Source organism: Crocuta crocuta, unplaced genomic scaffold (genome assembly GCF_008692635.1).
Source record: "Crocuta crocuta isolate KB4526 unplaced genomic scaffold, BGI_CrCroc_1.0 scaffold705, whole genome shotgun sequence".
Lineage (NCBI taxonomy): Eukaryota > Metazoa > Chordata > Mammalia > Carnivora > Hyaenidae > Crocuta > Crocuta crocuta.
In genome coordinates this window covers 572,305-597,418 of record NW_027527827.1, presented here as the reverse complement: position 1 = coordinate 597,418, position 25,114 = coordinate 572,305, and the positions used below count along the sequence as shown (strand labels likewise).

At 42.4% G+C, this 25,114-nt stretch overlaps 1 protein-coding gene across 1 annotated transcript in view; it reads left to right on the top strand.

Annotated features, from left to right (window-relative positions):
- The window catches only part of STAB2 (stabilin 2), a 145,636-nt gene that overhangs the window by 21,095 nt on the left and 99,427 nt on the right, over nt 1-25,114 (top strand). Inside the window, exons 6-16 of the mRNA XM_077778501.1 lie at nt 4,626-4,751; nt 5,203-5,399; nt 7,025-7,158; nt 14,090-14,223; nt 15,869-15,951; nt 17,143-17,292; nt 18,641-18,784; nt 19,345-19,401; nt 19,553-19,678; nt 24,639-24,692; nt 24,998-25,078. Coding sequence (XP_077634627.1) covers nt 4,626-4,751; nt 5,203-5,399; nt 7,025-7,158; nt 14,090-14,223; nt 15,869-15,951; nt 17,143-17,292; nt 18,641-18,784; nt 19,345-19,401; nt 19,553-19,678; nt 24,639-24,692; nt 24,998-25,078 — 1,286 coding nt within the window. The remainder of the gene's footprint in view (nt 1-4,625; nt 4,752-5,202; nt 5,400-7,024; nt 7,159-14,089; nt 14,224-15,868; nt 15,952-17,142; nt 17,293-18,640; nt 18,785-19,344; nt 19,402-19,552; nt 19,679-24,638; nt 24,693-24,997; nt 25,079-25,114) is intronic.

Below are 25,114 nucleotides of genomic sequence, written 5' to 3'. Positions count from 1 at the left end.
CTGGAATCTTATCAAAGAGCGGGTAATGAAGGGTGAATTTGGAGTTTATCCGTTAAGAAATTAGACATTCTTCTTTTGACACTAGCCTCACTTAACTTATCCTCTGGGTTTTATTCTTCTGATCTACAAAATGAAGGGATTAGATAAGATTCGAATTCAACAAATTCAAAACTCATTTTATTGAAAATAACTGAGATGCTATGAACAGTAAGGAGGATGAATAAGACACAGCCTTTTTCATGTGGAGGAGACAGACACACAAATGACCAGTTCAAATCAACAGCAGCATGAAATTCAGGGGGATAGGATATCCCCTTCAATAGGCCAGGAGTCTATGCCCAGTGGACTCATGAGCAAAGATCTTTTTTTTAATGTTTTATTTATTTTTGAGAAAGAGAGAGAGAGCATGAGCAGAGGAGGGGCAGAGAGAGAGGGAGACACAGAACCTGAAGCAGGCTCCAAGCTCTGAGCTGTTAGCACAGATCCAGATGTGGGGCTCAAACTCACAAGCCGTGCAATCATTACCTGAAGTAAAGTCAGAAGCTTAACCAACTGAATCACCCAGGCACCCTGAGCAAAGATCTTTTTAATAAGACAGCAGACCCATCCAAGAAGCCAGCCTCATGGAGAACACAGATTTGCCTCCAAATGACAAAATAATTCTGTCAAGCCAAAAGATAAACAATAGACTGGCACAAAATATTTGCAACCTGGGGCCCCTGGGTGGCTTAGTCGGTTAAGCATCCGACTTTCGCGTAGGTCATGATCTCGCGGTTCGTGGGTTCGAGCCCCGCATCGGGCTCGGTGCTGACTGCCAGCTCAGAGCCCGGAGCCTGCTTTGGATTCTGTGTCTCCCTCTCTCTCTGACCCTTCCCTGCTCATGCTGTCTCTCTCTCTCTCTCTCTACTAGAAATAAATTTAAAAAACGTTAAAAAAAAATATTTGCAACCTACATAGCAGAAAAGTTTCTATAATAATATAAAATCCACAGGCCCAATTTTAAAATTTTCCAAAAAGCAGCTAGTCTACAGGAAGAGAAATAAAAACTAGCCAACAAGCACAGAAAAAGTGCTTAACCCCATGCAGAAATGCAAATGAATCACAGGTTAATTTAAAATAATAATGAAATGGTATTTTAGAGGTTTGGAGGTTTTGGTTTGGTTTTGGTTTTTTTTGCTCACTATGTTACATAGATTGCAAAGATAGATAATACCTACCTGTGTGTATGAGAAAAATCATAGTACTGTCAACAGAGAGATGAATTGCTACAACCTGAGGGAAATTTATTTATTAAATTTTAAAATAAGCTTACATTTTGCTGCTATAGCCCCAGTTCTAGGAATTTACCTGGAAAAAGAGAGTGACAAGCACCAGTAGGTAAAAATATATATACAAAGAAACTCATGATAGTATTTTCTGGAAACAACTTGAAGGTTCATCAGTAGGAAATGGTTGAGTGAATTGTGGTATATCCTATACCAGTTAGGATAATGCTAGCTGCTTTAAGAGACATACACAAAAATCCACTGGCTTAATGCAAACGTTTCAAAACTATACCAAGGCACCCCAAGTTACCACATAAAACTCACAAGGCTGTTACGGAGATATTTTAACTTTAAAAAAATTTTTTAAGCTTATTTTAATTTTTATAGATAAATAAGCTTAAATTTTTTTAAAAGTTTAAAATATCTATTTCTGAGACAGAGCAATAACACAAGCAGGGAAGGGGCAGAGAAAGAGAGGGAGACACAGAATCCAAAGCAGGCTCCAGGCTCTGAGCTGTCAACGCAGAGTTTGATGCAGGGCTCAAACTCACAAACTGTGAGATCATGACCTGAGCTGAAGTTGAATGCTTAACCAACAAGCCACCCAGGCACCCCTGGGATATTTTAAACTTTTGAGGGAGACAGTGATGCATCTGCAGAATACTGTACAAATTGCTGGCTTGAGTTAGTTCACAATTTCAACATTAGGTAGCACTACATCCCTTTCAACAATATCATATCTTTATAAAGCTGTGTTTTCAGTGGTTGCTAAGGTGAAAAGCAAGTATCATGCAACAATCCTTTCTAATGGAATAAGCGTGATAGTTTCCAACCTGATTCCAAGGTTTAAGAAGTTGGGCAGTGTTCAAAAAGCTCACACATTCCAGGGGCACCTGGGTGGTTCAGTCGGTTGAGCATCCGACACTTGATTTTGGCTCAGGTCATGACCTCACGGGTCATGGGATGTGAACCACTCATGCATGTGCTCTCTGTCTCTCAAAATAAATAAACAAGAATTTTTTTAAAGCTCACACATTCTATTCACAAGTAAATGTGGGTATTTAAGAATGAAATAAAAATCTTTCTCTTTATATTAACCACATTACTTTTTCAAATGGCTACTACTAAGGTCTCATGACACCCTTACTGAATTCCTTGGTTCTAACAACTTAATAAACGAGACTGCTAGGTATTTCTTTTGGACAGAATCACCATGAAAAAAATTAAGATACTAAACACCATGACCTGAGAATTTAGGGAACCCCTGGCTTAACACAGCAGAGGTGTGTTTCCTACTCAGGTACAGTGCAGGGTGGGTGTTCCTGACTGACACCAGCTTCCCACCACATGGTGATTACGGTTCCAGATCTTTCTATTTTGCCATCTTTCTATCTGCCATTCTGTAGCACCTCAGAGTCCAGAATGATACATACAAATTCTTCTCAATATTCCATCGATAGAAAGTAGTCACATGACCCCACCTAGATGCAAAGAGGGGTTGAAAATGTAATCCTTGAAAGTGCAACCACTTCCTGGCAAAAATTCTCCTCTATGGAAAGAGTTGGGGGAATATTCTCTAGGAATGTTTCGTTCAACTAGCCACTGTTGGGGACAATCCTAGTGGGTGTCTCATATTTGTATGCCTCTTGAGTGCAGCACACTGACTGCTCTTTGCTCCAATATCTTTCCAAGGATTTCTGTATCACAAATGCTTTGGAAGATGTAGGATCTCTCTTGGGAACGAAGTAGAGGCAGGCTTACTGCCTGTTCTGGTTATCAATGGGATTGCCTTTGAGCTCAAAATTTGTCCTTTTTGTCTGCTCTTTGATAATGAAGCGGAACTTGTAAATATTTCTCATTTGCCAGCTAGCAAGACATGAGGTCTTATCAATAGAGAGTTTTAGAGGGACACTGAAGAAGGAAGAGCTTTCTCCTGTTTCTGGTTTAGCTCACTCACCAGAGCCCCTAAAGAACATGGGTTTTCTCCACTGCTCAGCCCTAAACGATTTATCCAGTGCTAGATTCCTGCAGGGCCCAGCTTCCTCCAGTGTTTGACCACTGCATACTTTGTCTAGTGCTTGACTGAGGCAGCAGTAGTAGAGCCAGGGGCCCCAGACAGCACAGAGATATGCTTGCTGTTTGGTATGCCTTCTCCTCAATGCCGGGCACACCAAGGTCTCTGCAGGGTTGGCAATCTGGAGATGCTCTGGCCTCAGCCACATGCAGAAGTATACTACACTTCCAAGGGGGTATCTTCTTAGTTTCTGGTTCTGGTCGAACCCAGTGGCAAGCAGCTTCCCCAGGCACTAAGTGAACTCTGCAGCTTCGCACCTCTTTGTGGATGACCTTCTCTGGAGCCCTACAGGGAAGATTTCCAGCAAGTCTCATCATTAAGGCACCTCAGGACCGTCTCTATTTAGTGACCAAGATATACCCTTTCCAGTGACATCTGGATCTCAGTCCTGGACAGAAGAGGGCTCTCCCTTGGGTATTTATCTCAACCTTAGGGAAGAGGTTGCTCTTTATATATCTGCTATTCCTTCATTCTTTAGAATTCCTTTTAACACTCATGAACCAATTCACCATTATTCCAATTTTCCATTGATAATTCTTTACACTAAAACATTCCCTGTTCAAATAATTGTGTGGTTTCTGTCTCCTGCCTGGGCCCTAACTTATACATTGCTTATTATTTAAAAAACAAAACAAAACTTAGGTTTCCTAAGATTGGGACTCCTCCCCTGTAATGAAATTCATGCCCCTCTCTGCATTGTCCCAGAGGACTCAGAGCTTGGAAGAACTAATGCAAAAATGCCAACACTTTGGCTACCACTCTTGATGTGAGGAGTAAACTGTCCTTCATCTCTAACCCAGGAATATCATAACTTCTACTAGCATCCATGGAACTGTATGAGCTCAATTTCTTAGCTTTGCACATTGGATAATATGTCAGATTCTTTATAGTTTTTGACAACCATTTGTGCCCCGTATATCATGAAGTATTCCACAGTTACTAGAGATTAAAGTAGATCCTTAAATACCTCCATAATATATTGTTAAATTAAAAATTAAGTTGCTAAATATCTTCACAGGATTCCATTTTGTTGAAAAAATCAACTAAATAAATTTACAAGTGAATGTAGTACATGGGCTGTTGATATTGTTTACTTTGGGAGTGAAATGGAAGAATGAGAGTAAGAAAAGAGTTAATTTTTACTTTCTACATTCTGGGATTTTTTGAATGGTTGCAGTTAGTCTTTATTAATTGCTCTTTGTAATCACAAAGAACAATACATTGGTTGAGTTTTTCAGAATCAGTTATTCTACTAACGCAGGTACCTCAACAACCTTCCTTTGCAGCCATCCCTGAGTGTGCAGACTTGCTCTGCCCAGAAAATTCCAGATGCTCGCCTTCCAGCCAAGATGAAACAAAACTAGTATGCAAGTGTCTTCCCAATTACCAAGGTGATGGCCAATACTGTGAACGTGAGTAAGATTCAGATCCTGCTAATCATTCATTGAGATGTTCAGGTTACTCAACAGAAAAAAACAAAACTCCACAACCTCTCTAATATTAACACAATGACACTTCTGTTTCTCTCTGTGTTAAGTTAAATGAAATATATAACAAGTGCTGAACAAATGTTCATCTGTGGTAGCTTTTCAATAAGTGGCAATTTCTCCTTCTATTATTGAAGCACATAAATAAGTTCTTACACAGAGTTTTATATCAACCATATCAACATTAGGATAAAATACAGATACATATATCAATGCAATATTTGTAGTTATAATCTCTGACAATCATATATAAATCTGTTCAACAGGTGGGAGGCATCAGGTGGGGTAAGATGAACTGTTCCTCACTCTCTCTCTTAAAACTATCGAATTGCCTATGCAACTTTGATGAGCTCTTATCCTGTCATTGCATCTCAAGCCATCAATCCATGTTTAAAAGAAATATGCCATCCTCACGCTCTTTGTACGTACCTGGGACCAAATCAGCACAATTGCACGTGCCACGAAGGCTACCATGGGGATGGCCAAGTGTGCTTACCAGTAGACCCCTGCCAGACTAACTATGGAAGCTGTCCTACAAAGTCTACAGTGTGCATATATGATGGGCCTGGACAGGTGAGTGCATGACGCATGGAACTGGGGTGTCTAGAAGTCGGACAGCCCACCAAAAGTAAAACTGTGCCATAGGTATCCTTTGTCTGCCAGGTTTGCCCAGTTCGCCATTTTGATGCTCAGTTTGGGCTTCCTCTCCAGGCAGACCTCCATGTGCTCAGGACTAACCTCAGTGTGTCCCCTCTCTGGTTTATCCTCTGAAGTCACACTTTCCAAGCTCCCCAGTGAGAATTTACCTGTCTATGCTCCCTTATGTCCAGTCCTAGACAGTGGTAGACAAAATACATACACAACTCAAATTAGATTAACAAATTAACTGTTAACCAAGTCGTGAATGAATATGTCATTGACTTTCACCTGCAATCCTCCGTTCTCTCTCTTATCTTTTCGAGGCAAGAGAGGACTATTAGAACCAAAATACTGTGCCCCAAAGAGATGCACACTGACAAAATTTCAGGAAACACTGAAAGATAGTAGGGAGCACTGAGGATGTGGTGGGGTGAGACCTTGCCCCTCTAAATCACATTATGACCTTGACTGCTAGAAACCAGCCAGGTCCAGAGATCTTTGCTGAAGAGTCCTGTTGAAAGAGCCTTTTCACTAATACCTTGTCCATCTATCAACTATTTAGTGGGTGCCCCCTGAGTCCATAACTGCACATTAAGTTTAGTGGAGGAAATCTATCCATACTGAAGGATACTGCTGCCCTGGTAGGAAGAAAGGCTTCAGCGTCTGACCCAAAGAGAGTCATGGGTCCCTAGCAATCCAATCACCTCATGGCAATGCTCCTGGAGGTTCCTGCAGAGAACACACCCAACTTCATCTTCCAGGGGAAAAAAAAATGTATATCACATGCCATTTCTGCTATCAATGCCTGAGACAGATTTGTAAAGAAATTCAAGGAGCCCATCCTCCATCCTCAAAATGAGGGCCCTTATGGGAAAAGTCGCATTACACTCTGAGCCAAAGTCCCAGGATCTTGGGAGTGGGATTAAAAATAAACTTTGTCTCCAAAAACTGGGTCCCAAGGCAGATTTTCAGGTCTTAGAAACCCCCCTCCATGTCCACACAGAAACAGAGCATTCATTATTTCCATTATTCCAGAGCAGGGTTCCTCAATTTTGGCGTTATTAGCACTTTGGATTCTTTGGGGGGCGGGGCTGTCCTGTGCATAGTAAGATGTTTAGACGCATCCCTGGCCTCCAGTGACACTGCCCCCTCTCCTCTTGTGACAACCAAAATATCTCCAGACTTGCCCAATATACCTTAGGTTGAGACTCCCGACTGAAAATCACTCTTCTAAAGCAATAATATCTCCCATCCGAACTTCAGTCTTTACTCGCCTGTAGACAATCTAAAACCAGGAATTATAGAGCCAGAAAGGCCCAGGGTTAGGAAATAAGGAAATCGAAAAGGTAAACTTTACAAACAAGGTGTAATTACATGTATCCCAACAGGTGAGGTATGTAAACATGATCCCCAATTCTGAATACTTTGACACATTTTTAAGCCCATGCTTTGGACCTGCCCAGGTTAGTTTTTATGGCAGAATACAGATGGGCTGAAGAAGGTTGTCAGCTTCTGTGACTAACAAGAGCCCTCTGTTTTTCTCTCCCTGTCTTCTGAAGTCTCACTGTGAGTGTAAGGAACATTACCACAATTATGTGTCCGGAGTGGGGTGCAGTGTGATCGATGTCTGTACCCTCAATAACCCCTGTCATAGGAATGCTAACTGCACTACCATCGCACCAGGCCAATCCAAGTAAGTCTGCTCAGTTCTACCATCATCTTCCCAAGTGCTGGCCAGTCAATGCTGTGTGTTCCTTGAAGGGCAGGAAATGTGTCTTAGTCTAGTATCCACCCTCACCCCCACAGAGCACGATGCAAGAAGCATAGTAGGTGCTCAATAAACCTTTCTTTACTCACTGAATCATTCAACAATTGTTTCCTTTATAATGGCTATCAGAACATGCTGAAATATTGACCCGGCCAGGTAACTCGGTAGTAAGTGGTCAGAGTGTGGGAGAAGGAAACCACCGTTGCTGGGAAAACAAACATCTGCTGTGATGACAGGCATTTGACCTCTAATGTATATGCCTGTTTCCTCACTCATGAAATACTGCTTGCTAGTGGTGCCAAACAAGACAGGGAAAGGTGAATAAACACGAGGGTGTTTCCTGGACTCCAGGTTTTACAAGAAGGGACTTACTGAGAGTAAACATTTTTGTGTAAAAATTCCTGAGGCAAAGGTGGTTTGCATGGTGTTAAGAAGATGCTATTTGGAAAGAAAAGAGCTGGCTTTGAGTCTCAGCACTGGTATCTTCCAGGGGGATGAACTTGGGAAAGTGGCATCATCTCTCTGGTCTTTGTTTCTCCGTGTATAAAATGAGCACAGCAATGTCAACTTCACAGTGTTGTTAACATTATGTAAAAGAATGTTCTAGAAACTACTATACAGCTGTATTATGTTTTTATTAGTGGGTGAGCTGAGGCTATAATCCCAGTCTTTTGACTCCCAGGCTGAGGCTTCTACCTTCTGTTCTCATTGTTATCATCATTGGAGAAGCACACACTGTCACTGTGAGCTCAAAACCATAGTAGACCCCGAACCACATAATTACTAAGCAGTTTCCGTGCTTCCAGAGCCCCTTTCTGTCTTCTTTGAGGCTTATTTTTTTAAAAATGTTTTTTATTTATTCCTGAGATAGAGACAGCGTGAACAGGGGAGGGCCAGAGGGAGGGGAAGACACAGAATTGGAAACAGCCTCCAGGCTCTGAGCTGGCTGTCAGCACAGAGCCGGACGCGGGGCTCGAACCCACGAACCATGAGATCACGACCTGAGCCGAAGTCGGGCGCTTAACCGACTGAGCCACCCGGGTGCCCCGAGGCTTATTTTTTTTATAGTTGGATCTCAAATGTGTGGATCTGCCCAAATAAGTTTTACGATTGTCACGTTTTATCTGGACAGATAAGTCTGTACTCCCTATGGGTAAAGTCAAGAGAGCCCGGATATCAGAACACTTGGGTTCAAGTCCCAGCTCTGCCATTTGCCTTAACCTCTCTGAATTATGTTTCCTCTGTCATAAAAGGAGGAGAATTGTACCTCCTACCAAGCCTGTGAGCAGGATTAAATGAGAATATATTCATCAATCTCTGAGCAGAACATGGCATGTAGAAATCACTCCACACACAGCAACATGCCAGTCATGCATGTAGACACATGTGCACCCAACACTTATGTGTGTGCCTTGTACACACCTTTTACCACCATCTCAGCAAGGCTGAGGACAATACTTTCAATGCTTTCTCTCCTTTGTGTTTGAGAAGATAAAATAAAAAATGGAACAGGAAGGAACATCAGAATAATGTAAGCGGCACTAAAGCTTGTGTTTATCATGTCACTGGGGCTGTGCATGAATTTTAGGAGTAAGTGTGTCACTCACAAACCTCCTTGATCGCCCCCTCCACCAAAAACTGGACTGTCTGGAAAGGCTGGAAAGAGGACTGAGTTAAAGGCTGGAGATGTTACATTGATAAAATAAGGGGCCGTCACTAATTCAGTCCAGGCAATTTAGTTTCCCATGGACAAAGATTCATTTTGTTTATGCCTCCCTCCCAGTATGACACAGAGTTTGTGCAGAATATTCAAAAGCCTACTGTGTTAGTCACAGAAGTCCACCCAATAAAGAAGAATGGCTCTCAAACATGGGCTCTCTCATTCACCACTGGAATGACCTTGGACAGGCCATGTAGCTTTTCTGAACTACAGTTTCTTCCCTTGACAAGTCCACTAGAGAACAAGAATATCTCCCCGGAAAGAGCGGAGTTGATGCATATAAGCATCCTTTTAAAGTTTAAGCTCCATGTTGATTATTACTAAGAAGAACAAATATCTCCCTGCCCTGCCCTGGGCACTACATTTCAGAGGGCTCTGTTCTGGTCATCCGCCAGCTACACCAGGCCAAGGGGTCTCAAGGACGATGGGGACCTGCTCTCCCAGAGCCTGAGCCCCCCCCCATTTTAGACCATGCTCGGGTATCCAGAACCCCATAATTCTCTGCCTAAATGCCTCCAAACCAGCCTCTGGGACCTGCGCGAGCTCTTCCGGGTAGCATTCTCCCCAGGGTATGGCCAAAGGGTGATTGTTTATGGAAGGTACATTGTTTCCACCACTTCCATGAACACCCCCTTGGCTCTAGTCCCACCCAACTACCGTTGCCTTTTGTGATGTTTATTTATTTTTGAGAGAGACAGTGCAGGTGGGGGAGGGGCAGAGAAAGAGAGGGACAGAAGATCCAAATCAAAGCAGGCTCTGTGCTGACAGCAGACAGCCTAATGCGGGGCTCGAACTCAAGCCATCAGATTACGACCTGAGCAGAAGTTGGATGCTTAACTGACTGAGCCACCCAGGTGCCCCCCGACTGCTACTCTTTAAACAAGCCAGGATATCCCCAGCTTCAGACACTTGCAGATGCTTTTCCCCCTGCTTAGACATGTTTCCCTCTGCACCTCCTCTGGGTCAGTTAACGTATTGATCCTTCACTATTCAGCTCAACTGTCTCCACATCTAGGATGTCTCCCCTGGACTCTCAGTCCACTCAGCTCCTCCTGGGCTCCCGGAGCAGCCTGGAATGCTTCTGTTCTAACATTGATCACCCTGAACCGTGATAAGTACAGAGCACAGTAGTGATGTGCAAAAACACTGCCACCTACAGGCTGTGTGATCTTGAGTGAGATACTTAACATCCCTGTCCTTCTGTTCCCTCATCTAAAATGGGGCTAGTAACAGAATCCACCTCAGAGGATGGTCGTATTAAATAAGATACCATAGTAAAGTCCCTATAAAGGTAACTGGAAAAGCAGCTATCAATAGATGTTAGCTGTTAGTATTACTGATCTCAATTCCAGTTAGAATGTAAGGTCCTTGAGAATCCATGTCTTATTCACCTATATTGCAACAACTCTTATCACCGATTAAAACAATGACATGAGTGACAGTTTGGGGGAACAAATGAATCAATGAAAAAATGAAATGAAGAAGTGAAGAAAGGAAGCCTTTTGGGACACCCTATAATTTCACTAAATCTCATCCAGCACTCTTTGTAATTAATTCCATCCCATAACATATAAAATGCCAATGTCTTATGGGTGTTTTTAGAGTCGTAAGACAGCAAGAGACCTTTACTCCTAATAAAGAAGCAATGTACAAAAGAGGCCCCTAATGTGAATGTGCCATGGCCAACTGAGAGCATTTAAGGCAGAAAACCATCTCATGAAATCTCAGACTCTGGACCAAGATTTTAAACAATAATAAAAAGTATTTATATCTCATGCATTCCATTCAGCACTGTGACCATTAAAATATGATTCTCCTGCCATCCTTAGGCAAGACAAGTCAAGTCACTTTACACAAAACAGACCATTGGCCTCATAACAACTTAGAGAACTTTTAGAGAGAAACATACTTAGCAGTTTATAAAAGTTCATTGTCTTGCTATTATCAGCTGCCTTCAAATGAAATTTATATTTCAAACAAGGACTATTGTATCACTCCTAAGAGTTACCAATCTCCTCATGTACTTCTCAAATTCACGGTCTTGTAACACAGTACTACAGAGGAAGTGGATGCTTGAGTAGGAAATTTTTATTTGACTATATTAAGTAGGCTATTGTTTCATGGTTGAATCTGCCTTAGTGATTCCTTATAACCTTAGTGACTCCTCAAGCTTAGCACTATTGATATTTGAGGGCTGGAGAACACTTCGTTGTAGGGGCTGTCCTGTGTGTTGCAAGGTGTTTAGCAGCATCCCTGGCCTCTACCCACTAGAGGCCAGCAACACCTTCACCTAGTTGTGACAACTCAAAATATCCGCAGACATTCCCAAATGTCCCCAGGGTTGGGGCCAGGAGTTGGGGGGAGCATCAAAATCACTGCTCTGTAAAAATCCCAAAGGCTCAGTCAGTAAATATCTACCAATCTTTCATGCAGCCAGGAAACTCAGATGTATTCTAGAATTATCTTAAGTGCTTCTTTCTCCTAGAACCTGTCCCATATTTCTCCAGGCACAATTAGTTACTTGCTCCTTCATGCCCCATAGCATCCTATTCAGTCTTCTATGGTTGCATTTCTCCAGAATGTAAGCTGTGTGTTTATGGATTTATCCTGTTATATCCCTGGCTCCCTAACAGGACTGGTGGTGTTATTGACACCATCTCTATCACCATCATCGCCATCATGATCACCACCACCATCATCATCATCATCATCATCATCATCATCTATCAAGTACTGGGCTTTTCCTATGTGTCTGTCACTGTGTTAGCTGTTCTTCATGCATCTTCTCTTCCATCAACAATTCTAAAGGATTAGTAAACCCATTTCATATACGAGAAGGCTGATGCTCTAAGAGGTTAAGTGGCTTTATCATGTTGCTAAAAATTGTTTTCAGACCCATCTTCAGCACTGAGATGCTAAAAGGACAAGATATCTGTTGTTATCATCTTTGTAGTCCTCCTTCCCAGGAAGGTTCCTAGGATTAAGTAGGTACTTGGTAAATTATCAGTACAACAATTAGGCATTGTCCCAAGTGCTAAGAATATAATGAGGAATGAGTGGGATGCAGATTCCAGGAGAGCTTCCCATCCAGCAGAGGAAACAATATCTCAGGAGCTCATTTTGGTGGGGAGTGTTGTGATACAGGAGGAACCAACAGACTGCTCCTGTCAGGGAGAGTCAGGAGGCCAGGCAAGACTCCTCAGAGCAGGTCACACCTGAGCCACGAGGTGAGGCTGGGAGAGTATTCTTAGCAAGGCACATGGCCTGAGAAGGACATCACAGTCTTTAAAAGAAGCCAATTTGCAATGCGCAACAGGGAGGAGGCATAAGCAAGCTCCTCCTTTGGGGTCTTGCATACCATGCTAAGCACTTAGACCTTCTTCTCTAGATAAATGGAGTCCATGAGAGTTTTAAGCATGAAGGTTTTCCAGATTTCCCTTTTGGAGAGACCAGTCAAAACGTTGGTTGATTTGAGCAGAGGGAAATTAAGAACAAAAAGACCAGTTAGGAAGTCACCACAGCAATCCAAACAGGGATAATAAAACTCTGAAATGTTTGTTCCACAAACCTGTTGAAAATATGCCTATTTGCCATGGGACCATATTTGGAAACACAAGTGGACTTAAGTGTCTAACTGTCTTTTGGAAGCCTCTCCTCTTCATGAGTCATGTCTGTGGTATGGACGACCGCAGCCTGCCTGCATCTCTCATCTCTGCAGTGCCGCTCCCCAACCTTGTGTTTGGTTCTTCACTTATCCCAGGATCCTGTTGAACGTTGCCTTCCTAAGCACCTTGCCAGATTTAGCCAGCTGTCAACTAATCTTTGCTAGGTAGCAGGGGTGTGCCAGAGCCAGGGTTTACTGAGTCATGAAAGCGGATGGTTGAATTTTCAGGATTTTGCAAGCTGTTTGACATCACACTGGTAGATTGAGACTGGCCATGGTGAGTAGGACCCATGGAAATTGGCAAATCCTGAAAAGCAGGGGCCCTGCCCCAATTCCCGCTGAGAGCTGGCTTAAATATTTACTAGCACAATACTGCCAGTGTGCCTTTAAACTTCGTCCTTAACTATATTCATCTTTTATGAAACTATTGTATACAATTTCTGCAAACTTCGTTGTTTATATATTTATTGGAATTCAATCGCTACTTATTGTTCAACTGTTAATTATGTACCTACTCTGAACCAAATGCTGCACTAGACCCTGATGTTAAAATGGGGCATAAATATGCAGACAACCCTTGCCTTTTCCCTGTTCTCAATTTAGATGCAGAAGCAGATATGAATCAAATAACCACACAGGTTAGGGTAAAATTACAGCTGGGATTGCTGCTACAGAGAAGAGCTATATGGCACTGTGAGAGCACACACTAAGGGGAGTCCTGGTCTACTGTGGGGAGTGTGGAGAGAGGTGGGCAATAGCAGAAGTTTCCAGTAAGGAAGGGTCATTTGAGCAGATGTCTCAACTAGGAAGACAGGGTAAGGGGAAGAGTCTACTAAACAGATCAATAGCTCTAAATCTTTACTTGAGGCTAGCTTCAGTAGCTTTTTCTGACTCAGTGGTTCTGTAGTGGGGCCCTAGAATCTGCATTTACAATAAGCACTACAAGTGATGCTGATGTACGTAGTCTCTTTTTTAGATTTTTTTAATGTTTTTTTAATTTATTTTGAGAGAGAGAGACTATGAGCAGGGGAGGGGCAGAGAGAGAAGGAGACAGAGAATCCAAAGCAGGCTCCAGGCTCTGCACTGTCAGCTCAGAGCCCGACATGGGGCTCGAACCCACAAGCCATGAGATCATGACCTGAGCTGAAGTCAGACCTTCAACTGACTGAGCCACCCAGGCGCCCCTGGTGTACATAGTCTCTTGACTGTACTTTGAAAAATACTGAGACAGAGAATGTACAAGAATACCCAGTGTTTATAGATATGCAAAATTTCTTAAATATCCATTTCTCATGGACCTACTATCTGTCAGGTATTGCCACAGGAATTTTCACCTCTATTTATGCCTCTCCTCTCCTGGTCTTGACCCTCTTCTTCTGGGCTCCATTTTCCCCATCTGCAAAATGAGGGAGTTGGACTGTAGGATCTCAATACTCTAAGACCCTGAGAGTGTGTTTTCACCCTCCCTATAGATGCACTTGCCAGAAAGGTTATGTGGGTGACGGCTCAACATGTTATGGAAACATCATGGAGCGACTCAGAGAATTAAACACTGAACCCAGAGGAAAATGGCAAGGAAGGCTGACCTCTTTCATCTCGCTCCTGGGTACGCAGCTATGGGTACAGATTTCCACGTAAAGGGCAACCTTCTTTCAGGCAAGATATCACCGAGACACAATCATTCAGAAAGGGGTGGGCAGGAGAGGCAAGGTGTATCTATTGGAATTGGCCCTCCTAGAGAGGCATCTTTCAGGGGAAAGAGAAAGGGCAGGCAGCTTTTTCAAGGAGACAAGGAGTTAGTGCTAAGAGATCCTGTTATGCAGCAGTTAGTAGGCAGAATGCTGAGGACAGGGTCCTGGGGTCACTATAGATTAACTGGTCCGCAAAAACAATGAGATGAGGCAGATGTGAGGACAGAGGACTCTCCTCTTTTCCTTGACCTTTTGGGTTCTCCAGGTGTGAAGCAAGGTTGGCAGATAATACTGGGAATAGAGAGTGACTAAAGCCTGAGGCTGTATCCATTTTTTGGCAATGGGAGCCATTTGAATTTTGAGAATAGTTTTGGTTGGTGTGATCATCTCACACATTGCTGGGTATTTAGCATTTTTGCCCTCCCCTCACCCCCAACAACTAATTGTCTGTACTGGCACGTCCTCTCCCAGCCCCACAGGCAGGGTGACAATCTAAAATGCCCTCATCATTTCCAAATGCCCTCCAAGGGTCATTACCCGTCACCCCCTTGAGAATGAAATATTACAACTGATGGCAACACTGGACAAGTCTTTCAATAAAACACAAATTTGGCCAATCAACACAAAATAAGGCACAGACTTGACCAATCAACAGAAGTTTTAAAATAGCAATATCTAGAATTTTCCAATCACCAAAAAATGATTTCCCAGAAAGAGCACAAATAGAGAATGGGTCAAGGCCACGTTGGCTGCATAAATCTTAACATACATCCTGCACAAATGCCCTTTCTTTCCAAGGCATCATACAGGCAACAAGCATTTGCGGCACGCCTCAGGCTTGTTACAACCTCCCTCTAAGAACTCAGAGTATCCAGTGACAGCAGACAGGGTGACAGAGTGTTCTTTGCGGACTGTGCTCTTGAACATTTCCCTGGACAAAGTCCCATTGACCTTCTACCCATTTATGTAGTTCTGGTTTCCCTTGCCTGCTGTGTGAAAGCCCGCAGCCCACCCTGCTGTCCCAGCTTCTCCAGGCGGATAGAAACAGGAGCAGCTACATAACTTATAGGACACCATGTGGAATGACAAGATCTTTTTGTTCAAAAATGATTAAACATTTCAAGATGGTAACAGCAGAATATTAAGCCAAGCATGAGGCTCTTCTGAGCTGGCCTTGGATGGAACAGGGCTGTGTCTTCGTTCACTGGGATGGCAATAGCTCAGAAAGTCAGGCACAGGGACAGTGGCCTGCTGAGATTGGCTGAGGATTTTGTCACATGACCCTCATAGAAGGTCTCATCCCAGGGTCTCCTTGAAGCCAAGGCTATGGCTGCAGGGCATACCACACAATTATGTAGAAGCACTGGGGACCACGGCATCATGATGCCTTGCTTTCTTAGAGAGCTGCCCAGTTTTCCAAGGGCTACTCTCACCAGTGAGAACAGAGAAGCTCCTGATTCAAAGGGCCTAAATGGACCTCAAGGGCCATTGCTTGATTTTACTCTTCATGTGCCACTGATTGATTTGGTGTTTTCTTTCTTTATGTATTTCTATTCTAAGACAAAGCCTATGCCTGGCCACTAAGTAACCTTGGACCATTCACTGTGCTCTTGCCCACAGACAAGGGACTAAGAGGATTCAGTGTAAGTATTTACAATAAAGTGGGAAACCTCTATTAAAATGAAACATACTGATGATAAAAATGATGATTTTGAGAGCGTGAAATGGGGAACTATTTACAGAAAGAATACAGATTGTAAATGCACAACTCAATGAATTGTCACAAAGTGAATGTACTTGTATATCCAGCAAGACCATCATGGCTCCTAGAGGGCCCATGGATGCCCCCTTCCAATCATGACTCCTTCAAGGCAATGACTAAGGGATCTTAACTATAGTCATGTGAAGAATAGGATTTGCATAATGCAAAACTGCTTACTTCCTGCAAGAAGAATTAACCGAATGTATTAGCTACATATTTGTTTCTTTAAAATCATCGTAAATAACAGTGGCAGAGGAAACAGAGGAAACTGTAGTCTTCCATGCGAATGGCTGTTGTCCGAGGTGACGTCATGCAGTGAGAATGAAGCTCATAGTGCCTGGTGGCGGTGTCCTATCATGATGGTGCCAATGAAATTGTTACATTCAGATTAATAGAGATAATGGACATATTGATTTGTATACAACTGGTTTATCTTCATCCAAGATGTTTTGTGATCATAATTTTTGCTGCATGGAATAACAACACCGGAAGTTCCAGAATGCCTCACCACCATCGGACAGTCTGAGACGAATGAACAACTTAACCTCAGAAGTACCCTCACATCCCTCCTTCTGGGAAGGAGAACTCACACATATTGAATGTCTCTGCATTAAGCACTTTGCATGTGGTCCCTTGTTTAACATACACATTTTATTTACACAGTTAATAAAAAGTATCTGTCGATTGATTGCTGATGATATATAATATTGACAAAACACAGACTTGGTCCGATGGATTTCAAAAACCCTAATCTTACTGTTCAAAAGCTCCATGGGTCTAGTCTGCACTTTTTTCGTGCGATTTTGTGTTTCAATTCCATCCGCTCCCTGGGCTCAAGATGATTCCTGGGTGCCTGGGCCTTCCTCACCCCTGGTGGTTTGAGGGGACACTGAGCACTGCCTCCCATTCTCCATATCGTACTCCCTGCAAAGTCACCTATATTTGAAAGAGCCCAAGCCCAAGTTAGGGAGCCCTGGCATTCATGTCTTTGATTAGCCTATGCATGCCTAACAACCTCATTTTCTCCTGCAAACAACAGTGAAGACTGAAAGAAATAGCTCTCTTTCCTCAGGTAAAAGAGCTCTTGATGGATAAGGAGGCGGCCCAGTACTTTGTGAAACTCCATGTAATTGCTGGGCAGATGAACACTGAGTGTATGAATAACACAGACACTTTCTATACCTTGACTGGAAAGTCGGGAGAAATCTTCAGTGGTGATAAGGTAAGGGACTCTCTGATTTTCACTCCCAGAACAAAAGCCTCTGCTGAGCCACTGCCCACAGCCTGTCTGTCTGTGGTGAGCTTGTGGTTTATGAAGAACTTTCCTTACCGCTTGTTTGTCAAAGCACTTTCCTGTGAGGGAAGAAGCAGAGAGCAACACCAGGAAGGATCAAGCAGGAGGGGACTGTTGTGGGAAAAGGGTTACAAAGTGTGGGATTGTGCTCTGGTCTGAATTCATTTTCAAGGGAACATCATTCAGGTGCCAGAAGGAAGGAGAAGCTTTACAGTAAACCTGTTTCCTGGAGGTACAGGCACAAAGCCAGACCAATGTCCCTTTTACAAAAGGAAACAGATTATGTTTGCTTTAGGTTGCTGGAGTTTATCTATCCTCTGCAAACCTAGTATTCCATCTCTCCTAATGCTGTTAGGTCTGTTCTGCTGTTTGAGTAAAACCACCCTCCCCTCTTCTCACAAATAACTCTTTCTGTGACTTTGCTGAGCAGGAGGGTGCATGATTAATAGACAGAATGTGCATGTGTGAGTTATGGCCTATATTGTTGCATTTCACCAACTATCAATAGCTGATAGATTTTTGAGCACTTACTCTATACAAAGTACTGAGGTGAACCTTTATTTATGTTATATAAGATTTGCAACAACCCCGTAAAGGAGATTTTTCAAGTGGAAAAACTGAGAGGTCATAAGTAAGGGCCAGAGCCGGGATTTAAATGAATTCAGACTCCAAGGCCTGAATCATTAAGTAGTGTGTTGTACTATGTGTGTGAGGATAGATGGATGGATGGATGGATGCATGGATGCATGGATGCATGGATACCTAGATAAATGGATGAAAATTTCACTTCTTTTCTCATAAGAACATTCTTTCACTCATTAATTCATTCACTCATTCATTCCTTCATTTATTCACTCATATGTATCGTCTATAGCTTTTTGAAGAGCCACATAAAAGAAGGAATTAGCTTTAGTCATTTATGCAGCAAAAAAAATTTTATTGTGTGGTTTGTCTGTACAACACACTAAAGTAGGTGTTAAATTTACAATAAATTGTTTTCCCCTTTTTGACCTTGTGGTCTATTGGAAGAGACTTATGATTCTTTCTTCACATTTAGCAATCACTGGTAGTTATCACTGATTTCACACATTATCTCATCTGATCCTAACAAAAGACTAGTCGAGTCAAGCAAGCAAATGCCATCTTTCCCATTTTGGGTTAAGTGACTTATCAAGCTCATATAACCAATAAATGGCAGGACACAAGGACTCAAGACTTCTAATTCAGTACTCCTTCAAGGATACCACATTAATTTTATTTTTTCTTGGTGTTTTAGGACAATCAAATAAAGCTTCAACTCTATGGAGGCAAAAAGAAGGCAAAAATTATACAAGGGAACATAGTTGCTTCCAACGGGCTCCTGCACATCCTCGACAGAGCCATGGACAAGATGGCACCCACATTTGAGAGCAACACTGAGGTGAGATATTTCAGGTGAAAGTTAGGTCAATACAAATCCATCTTTCTTTGTTCCCTGGAGAGTCATACTGAAGAAGAAAATGTATGTCAGCACTATGACCTTGTCCTTTGTGTGTGCTAGGACCCCAATCATGGGCAAAATTGGACCATTTCTGTTTTCAATAGAATTATAGGTACCTCTGCCAACAGAAAGAAAAGCATGCAATAGGGACAGGCAAGATCTCAATTTTGTGACCTCTTTTATGGTCACATATGATAATTCTGTTGTCACGAAAAGTTGACCAGTTGTCATGAAAAGTTATCCCTCATGCTTTGTGGAGGAGGGCAGTCCTCACTGCAATAAAAATTTATTCCTTTTGACTCATTCAATGATGGCCAAAGGCTATTTCCAAACATGCACATCTGAACCACTAATTCAATAACAATAGGAAACATCTCTATAATGTGTTGCAGTTGACCGGGTTCTTTTCCATCCACATTTACATGTAAATTCTGTCATAAATCTTTTAATGTTAAGATGTCTATTTCTTAAACCACCTTATTTCTTTTCATGATTTTTAGCAAACCATAATGGCAATGCTACAACCAAGATACAGCAAGTTCCGATCTTTGCTAGAGGTACGTACTTTTCATGAATTTCATAAATGGTTTTATGTCTTACCTTTTGTATAATGAACAAGGGTGTCAATTATAAATATGCGCTGAGGAATTACTTCAAGTATTTGTCAGAGATAGGTTGTAGATATAACATTTTATTTTTCAAATGCAGGAAACCAATGTAGGACATGCTTTAGATGAAGATGGGGCTGGTGGACCATACACCATTTTTGTTCCAAGTAACAAAGCATTAAATAACATGAAGGATGGCACTCTTGATTACCTCCTTTCTCCAGAGGTATGATGTCCTACTTACTCTGATGGTATCATGTCAGCATTATTGCCTCAGTCTGTGCCCATACAGATTTTTTCTAAACTAGAGATGACCAATAAGTAACATATGTATCACCACCTACCTTCCCACAATCAAGGCAGTCATCATTAATCAATCGCAGTTCTCTGTAACTATGGATGTGGCTCCAATCTCCTGGACAGAGTTCCAAGTAGCTATTACCAGTCAGTCCGACTGAGCACAGGAAATAAAATTTATTTGCAACCCCAGGTCTAAATCATTGGTTTGATTTTTCCTGGGTCTTCTAATGTTTCTCAGTAGCAAAGTCAAGGTTTTAAATTCCCTGGAACTCTAAAACTGCCCAGAAAATGGATTCTAAACTAGGTCATTCTGGACCAGGTCTAGGCTAAATTTTAAAGGAATAAATATTATTTTTAGATGCTCCATTCATTCTTTTCTATTGCTTCCATCTCTCTTCACAATAACCCTCTTCTTATATAACATAAGCCTTCAACTCTTTCATGTTCTCCTCTAGAAGGGAGATTTTCTTGCTCCTTCACACAAAAGTATAAATGACTAAAACCATTCGAGTGTTTCCTCTCCCATGAATAACAGCCTTAAACCAAAGGGAAGGGTAATTAATTATGGAATTTTGTTCATTAGACCATTAAATCATGGAATTATAGGATGAGCCACTATCTTGGAAAGCTTTCCTCCAGTGCCCTGAAATTAGGCCACTATCTTGGAAATGGGGCAAGACTATCCATGACCTCATGTAGATCAGTTCATTATACAGAATGGGAGTTCCAGATCTTTTAGGGTAGTGATTCCCAGACTTCAGTATACTTAGGAATCACCCATGGAGTTTGTTAAGTAGGCAGCTTCACAAACCATACCCCAAGCATTTTGATCAAAGGGCACCTGTATGAGACCTAAAAATAGACATCTGGGGAAGCACCAACTTTCTAACCCAGGTAACCTGGGCTACACTGTTTTTGGAACTTAAAACTCATCACAGGTATGGTTTAGAGATGCACATGGATACATACATTTCTAGAATATTTTCAGGTATCTACAAAGATATTTTGCTTTCAGAAAACATTGGATTAAAAATATGTGGATTGAGGAGATAAATCAGAAGATAATCTCCTACATTGCAAATAGATGTTCAACATATTAAAAGATTTGCTACAGGTTCCCACTTAAAATGCCAGATTTCCCAGTGTCTTCAAGATAGGATGCTATTTTTAAAATACTATTCACATGCAAGTTTTCTGAAATGTAGCTATTGCAGAAAAATGGTTATAGCTGTCTTTGGAATTCACACTCATACTTACTTTTAAAGTTAAAAGGAACATTGCTCCCCTGGGAAATTATTAAAATCTTGAGATTACATGGCCTTCCTGAGTACATGACTTCCAATTTGATACCATTTTTTAAAAATAATATTAAAGGACTTCTCGGACACCTAACCAGCTAACCTGAAAATTAAAATAAAACTGGGCACCTGGGTGGCTCAGTCAGTTAAGTGTCCAGCTTCGGCTCAGGTCATGGTCTCACTGTTTGTGGGTTCAAGCCCTGCATCAGGATTTGTGCTGATAGCATGGAGCCTGGAGCCTGCTTTGGATTCGGTGTCTTCCTCTCTTTCTCTGCCCCACCCCAGCTCATGCTCTGTCTCTCATAAACAAACACTAAAAATGTAAAAAAATTAAAACAAAAAGTTTTAACTAGAATTTAAAAAATCAGTCTTCCTGCTTTTCTGTCAAGCACTTTTGCTCAGAAACCTCTTATCTTCCTCTCCCCTCATAACTCCTTCCAGCTGTGGCTGGAGATGGCTTGCTCCGACTCTGGAGAGTAGATTGTATACCTCTTCCCAGCTTAGTTCAGTGAGATCACCTTGTAGATTGAAATTAACCTATGGTGGGAGTATTAACATGACAGAAATTGACCAACTCTATAAATCTAGGCTACTTTTTTCCCCCATAGAACCGATTTACCAGCACACTGCTGGTTCTGGCTCTCAATCTCCTTGCTCTCAAAGACAGTACTTTTCTGCCCACAAAGAATATAAAAACTTCAAATCTCTTTTTTCTTAGCCCAAACTGCTCTTCTACTTTAATTTCTAGGTGAGGAATAAAATGATCATTTCCACTTTTTTTGCAGGACTAGAGCCTGTTCAGTTAAAACTTCTCAACTTGTAGGAAGATCCTTCTCTCTCTATGCATTTTAAGAGCATCTTTTAGCTTTATTTCAGGGAAACAGTAAAGTCCCCATCAGCTATGCCAATGAAATGGAAAAGAAACTGATTTCATTAGAGGAATGGTTTATAATTCTGATTTTGAAATGCCATGTTTCCTTTCCAGTGTATGTTTCTGCTTCTCCCTGAAGCAAAATTTCAGTCCTGAAACCATCCTGTTCCCACAGAGACCACAGCTACTGGTCTCCAGCCCCAGTTTATGACATTATCACTGTTTGAGGCAAAATGAAAGCAAAGGATCCCAGAGACTGTCCCTTGCCAGCTCACAAATACCTTGCAAGTAAAATGGGACAAAGGGAAGTGAAATTAAAGAGTTGAAGGTCATGTTAACAATTTGGTAGAAAAACCGTTCTCTTTCTGCCCTGGCATCAAAGGGCTTGGTTTTTGTTATTTTTACCTAAAACAGCAGGGAGGAAGCAAATGTCTTCCTAAGCGAAAGGATGCACTACACTGGTAGGCTCTCCACCAACAGCAGCACCTGGATACACATCCTGTCTATTTGAGCCACAGGGGACTGAATTCTAACTGACTGATGACCTTCATGGTTCCCAGCCGTGGTACAGGTGACCGGCGCACACACTGGCAGGAATGATGCTCGTCAATCCCTTAGTCCTTTCCATTCTCCTCTTTCTTGTAAAAAGGATCCAACACCAATTAATTCATAGGGCTTTAGAAGTGAATTATCCAGCTGATAAAGTCTTCCCTACAGAATCAGAGGGTTGGAACGGGTCCACAACAGTTCCATTCTTTTGTAGGTGAAATCAAGACTAGAGGTGCTAAGTGGCTGGCTCAAGATCACAGAAGCAGAATCAGGATTAGAACTCAGGACCCCAAAGTCCAGCTCAGTGCTCTTCCCGGGACCTCTTCCCCCATTTATCTTAGTGGCGCAGATGTTTACGCAGGGTCCACTGTGTGTTCTGCACTGTGCCCCCTGGTGACGCTGAGTAATAAGTCAGACAGACCCTGTCCCTGCCTTCCAGGAGTTCGCAGCCCAGTTTGGGCTGACATTCCTCAGTGGTCCCCACTTTTTCTCACCTTTTCTGCCCCCTGAACATCCAAACTTGTAAGAGCATTGCGTCTGCCCACAAGTCCTCACTTCTGAGTACCATAAAGCAGCTGCAAGGGGAAGTGAAGACCCAGAGTCAAAGTAAGCTCAAAGCCATGCAGCAACAGAGCCAGGGCTACAGAAAACATCACTTCCAGGGCTGGCTACCTGGTGTTCAACTTCAGCATTCTTATGGTAACTCCGCCCTGCACATACTGCCGTTGGCTTATAGATTTGGTGGCCATGCAATTTACCATCCACACCAGGACACCTGAGAGTGAATGTGGCTGCCAAAATAATAGGTGTACACCAGGGCCATACCAGACAAGCCAGGAAATGTGATCACACTGCTTGCAGGTAACTCCTCTGGCACAGGGACCAAGAACAAATGCAGAAGGGAGTCTGAGTGAATGGGACTCAGATTCAGCAGGGATTTCTTTTGGTCTGGGAATTTTCACTGTTGTAACATGTCCCTAGAATGGTCAGCCTCTAGAAGGTTACTATGATCTTGATTTGTGACCTTCCTCCTGTTCAAGCCAGAGTAACCATGGCTGTGCCACTTAAAAAGCAGAACTCAAGGACGGGGCACCTGGGTGGCTCAGTTGGTTAAGCATCCAACTCTTGGCTTCAACTCAGGTCATGATCTCACAGTTTATGGGATCGAGTCCCACATCGGGTTCTGAGTTGACAGGATGAAGCCTGCTTGGCACATCGGGTTCTGAGTTGACAGGATGAAGCCTGCTTGGCATTCTCTGTCTCTCTCGGTCTGTCTCTGTCTCTGTCTCTCTCTCTCTCTCATAAATAAATAAACATTTAAAAAATAAAGAAGCAGAACTCAAGGGCTATGCAGCTTGTAACTCCCAGCTGTGGCTCCACTGGGAGATTGCGGACATCCTGCAGCAGACCACCACAGCCACTGGTCCCCAGAGAGAGTGGTCCTCCGTGCTCCTCACCTCTGAAGGCTCTCCCCATGGCACCCCTGTGGGGACTGCTCACCCTGCTGATGGTCCCAAGGCTCTCTTTTAAACTCCACTGCTACAGTCTTTCCAAAGCATGAGAAATCTTGGAAAAGGCTTTGAAGGAGGGATGATCATGTACCATGGCAGCACTGAAGGGGAAAATGTTCTGACCAGATTTTACTAAGGATTGTATATTCTTGAATAACCAGTATGTGGTCTGACTTTTATAAATAAAACCAGGCATTTATTTATAGAGAAAGTAAAACAGAATGGTAAACCGAGGCTGTCTTATGAAATCCAGAATGTAGCTTTAGACATTCAGAGAGGTAATGGAGCAGAGTGACTGAGAACTTCTTAGGGTTATTATCTCCTATGTTAGCTTTGTGACCTCTGTCACGGCTTTAAAACTCAGCGTTATCATGCACAAAATGAATCGAGAGCAGTCCCTCCCTCACAGGCTTCTAAGAAAATTAAATAAAATGTGTGTATGATGTTTTCACAACAGTCCCTGCCACAAAGTAGAGATTTGGTGAATGTTAGCTATTTGAGGGTGGAGTTTTTCTTGCCCTCCACTTCCCAATGAAGAATTAATGGGTCATTTATTTTTCTTGATTATGCGTCCCAAGTTACCGGAGGAGGTTCTCACAAGAGGGGGAAAGTTGTGTTTTCTGCAATGACTAAAGAAGTATTTTGATTCCTTTGCAGGGATCTCGGAAGCTTCTGGAACTCGTCAGATACCACATTATCCCATTTACTCAGGTTGGCCCCACTTTCCTGCCCAACTTTTCCCTGCTTTCCACATATCTGACCTTGTCTTAAATTCCATTATTACAGTGCTAGAAAATATGTGACAATTGTTCTTTATCTGTAGCTCTGAGCATATCCTTAGCAATAAATAATGAGCCTGTTATCAAATAAATCCTCAAAACCACAAATCTCATGACATCAAAGCTCCCATTACTTATTTCATAGACTTCCAGGCTAATTTTTCCTAGTGAAAAATTTACCAAATCAGGGCTCTATGCATTGGTCAAAAAGTCTCTATTGTTCTCTTCTCTTTGCAGCTTCAAGTGGCCACTCTCATTTCAACCCCACACATTAGGAGCATGGCCAACCAGATCATACAGTTCAACACAACCAACAACGTAGGTGAAAATTCTACCATGGATGTCATGACTGTA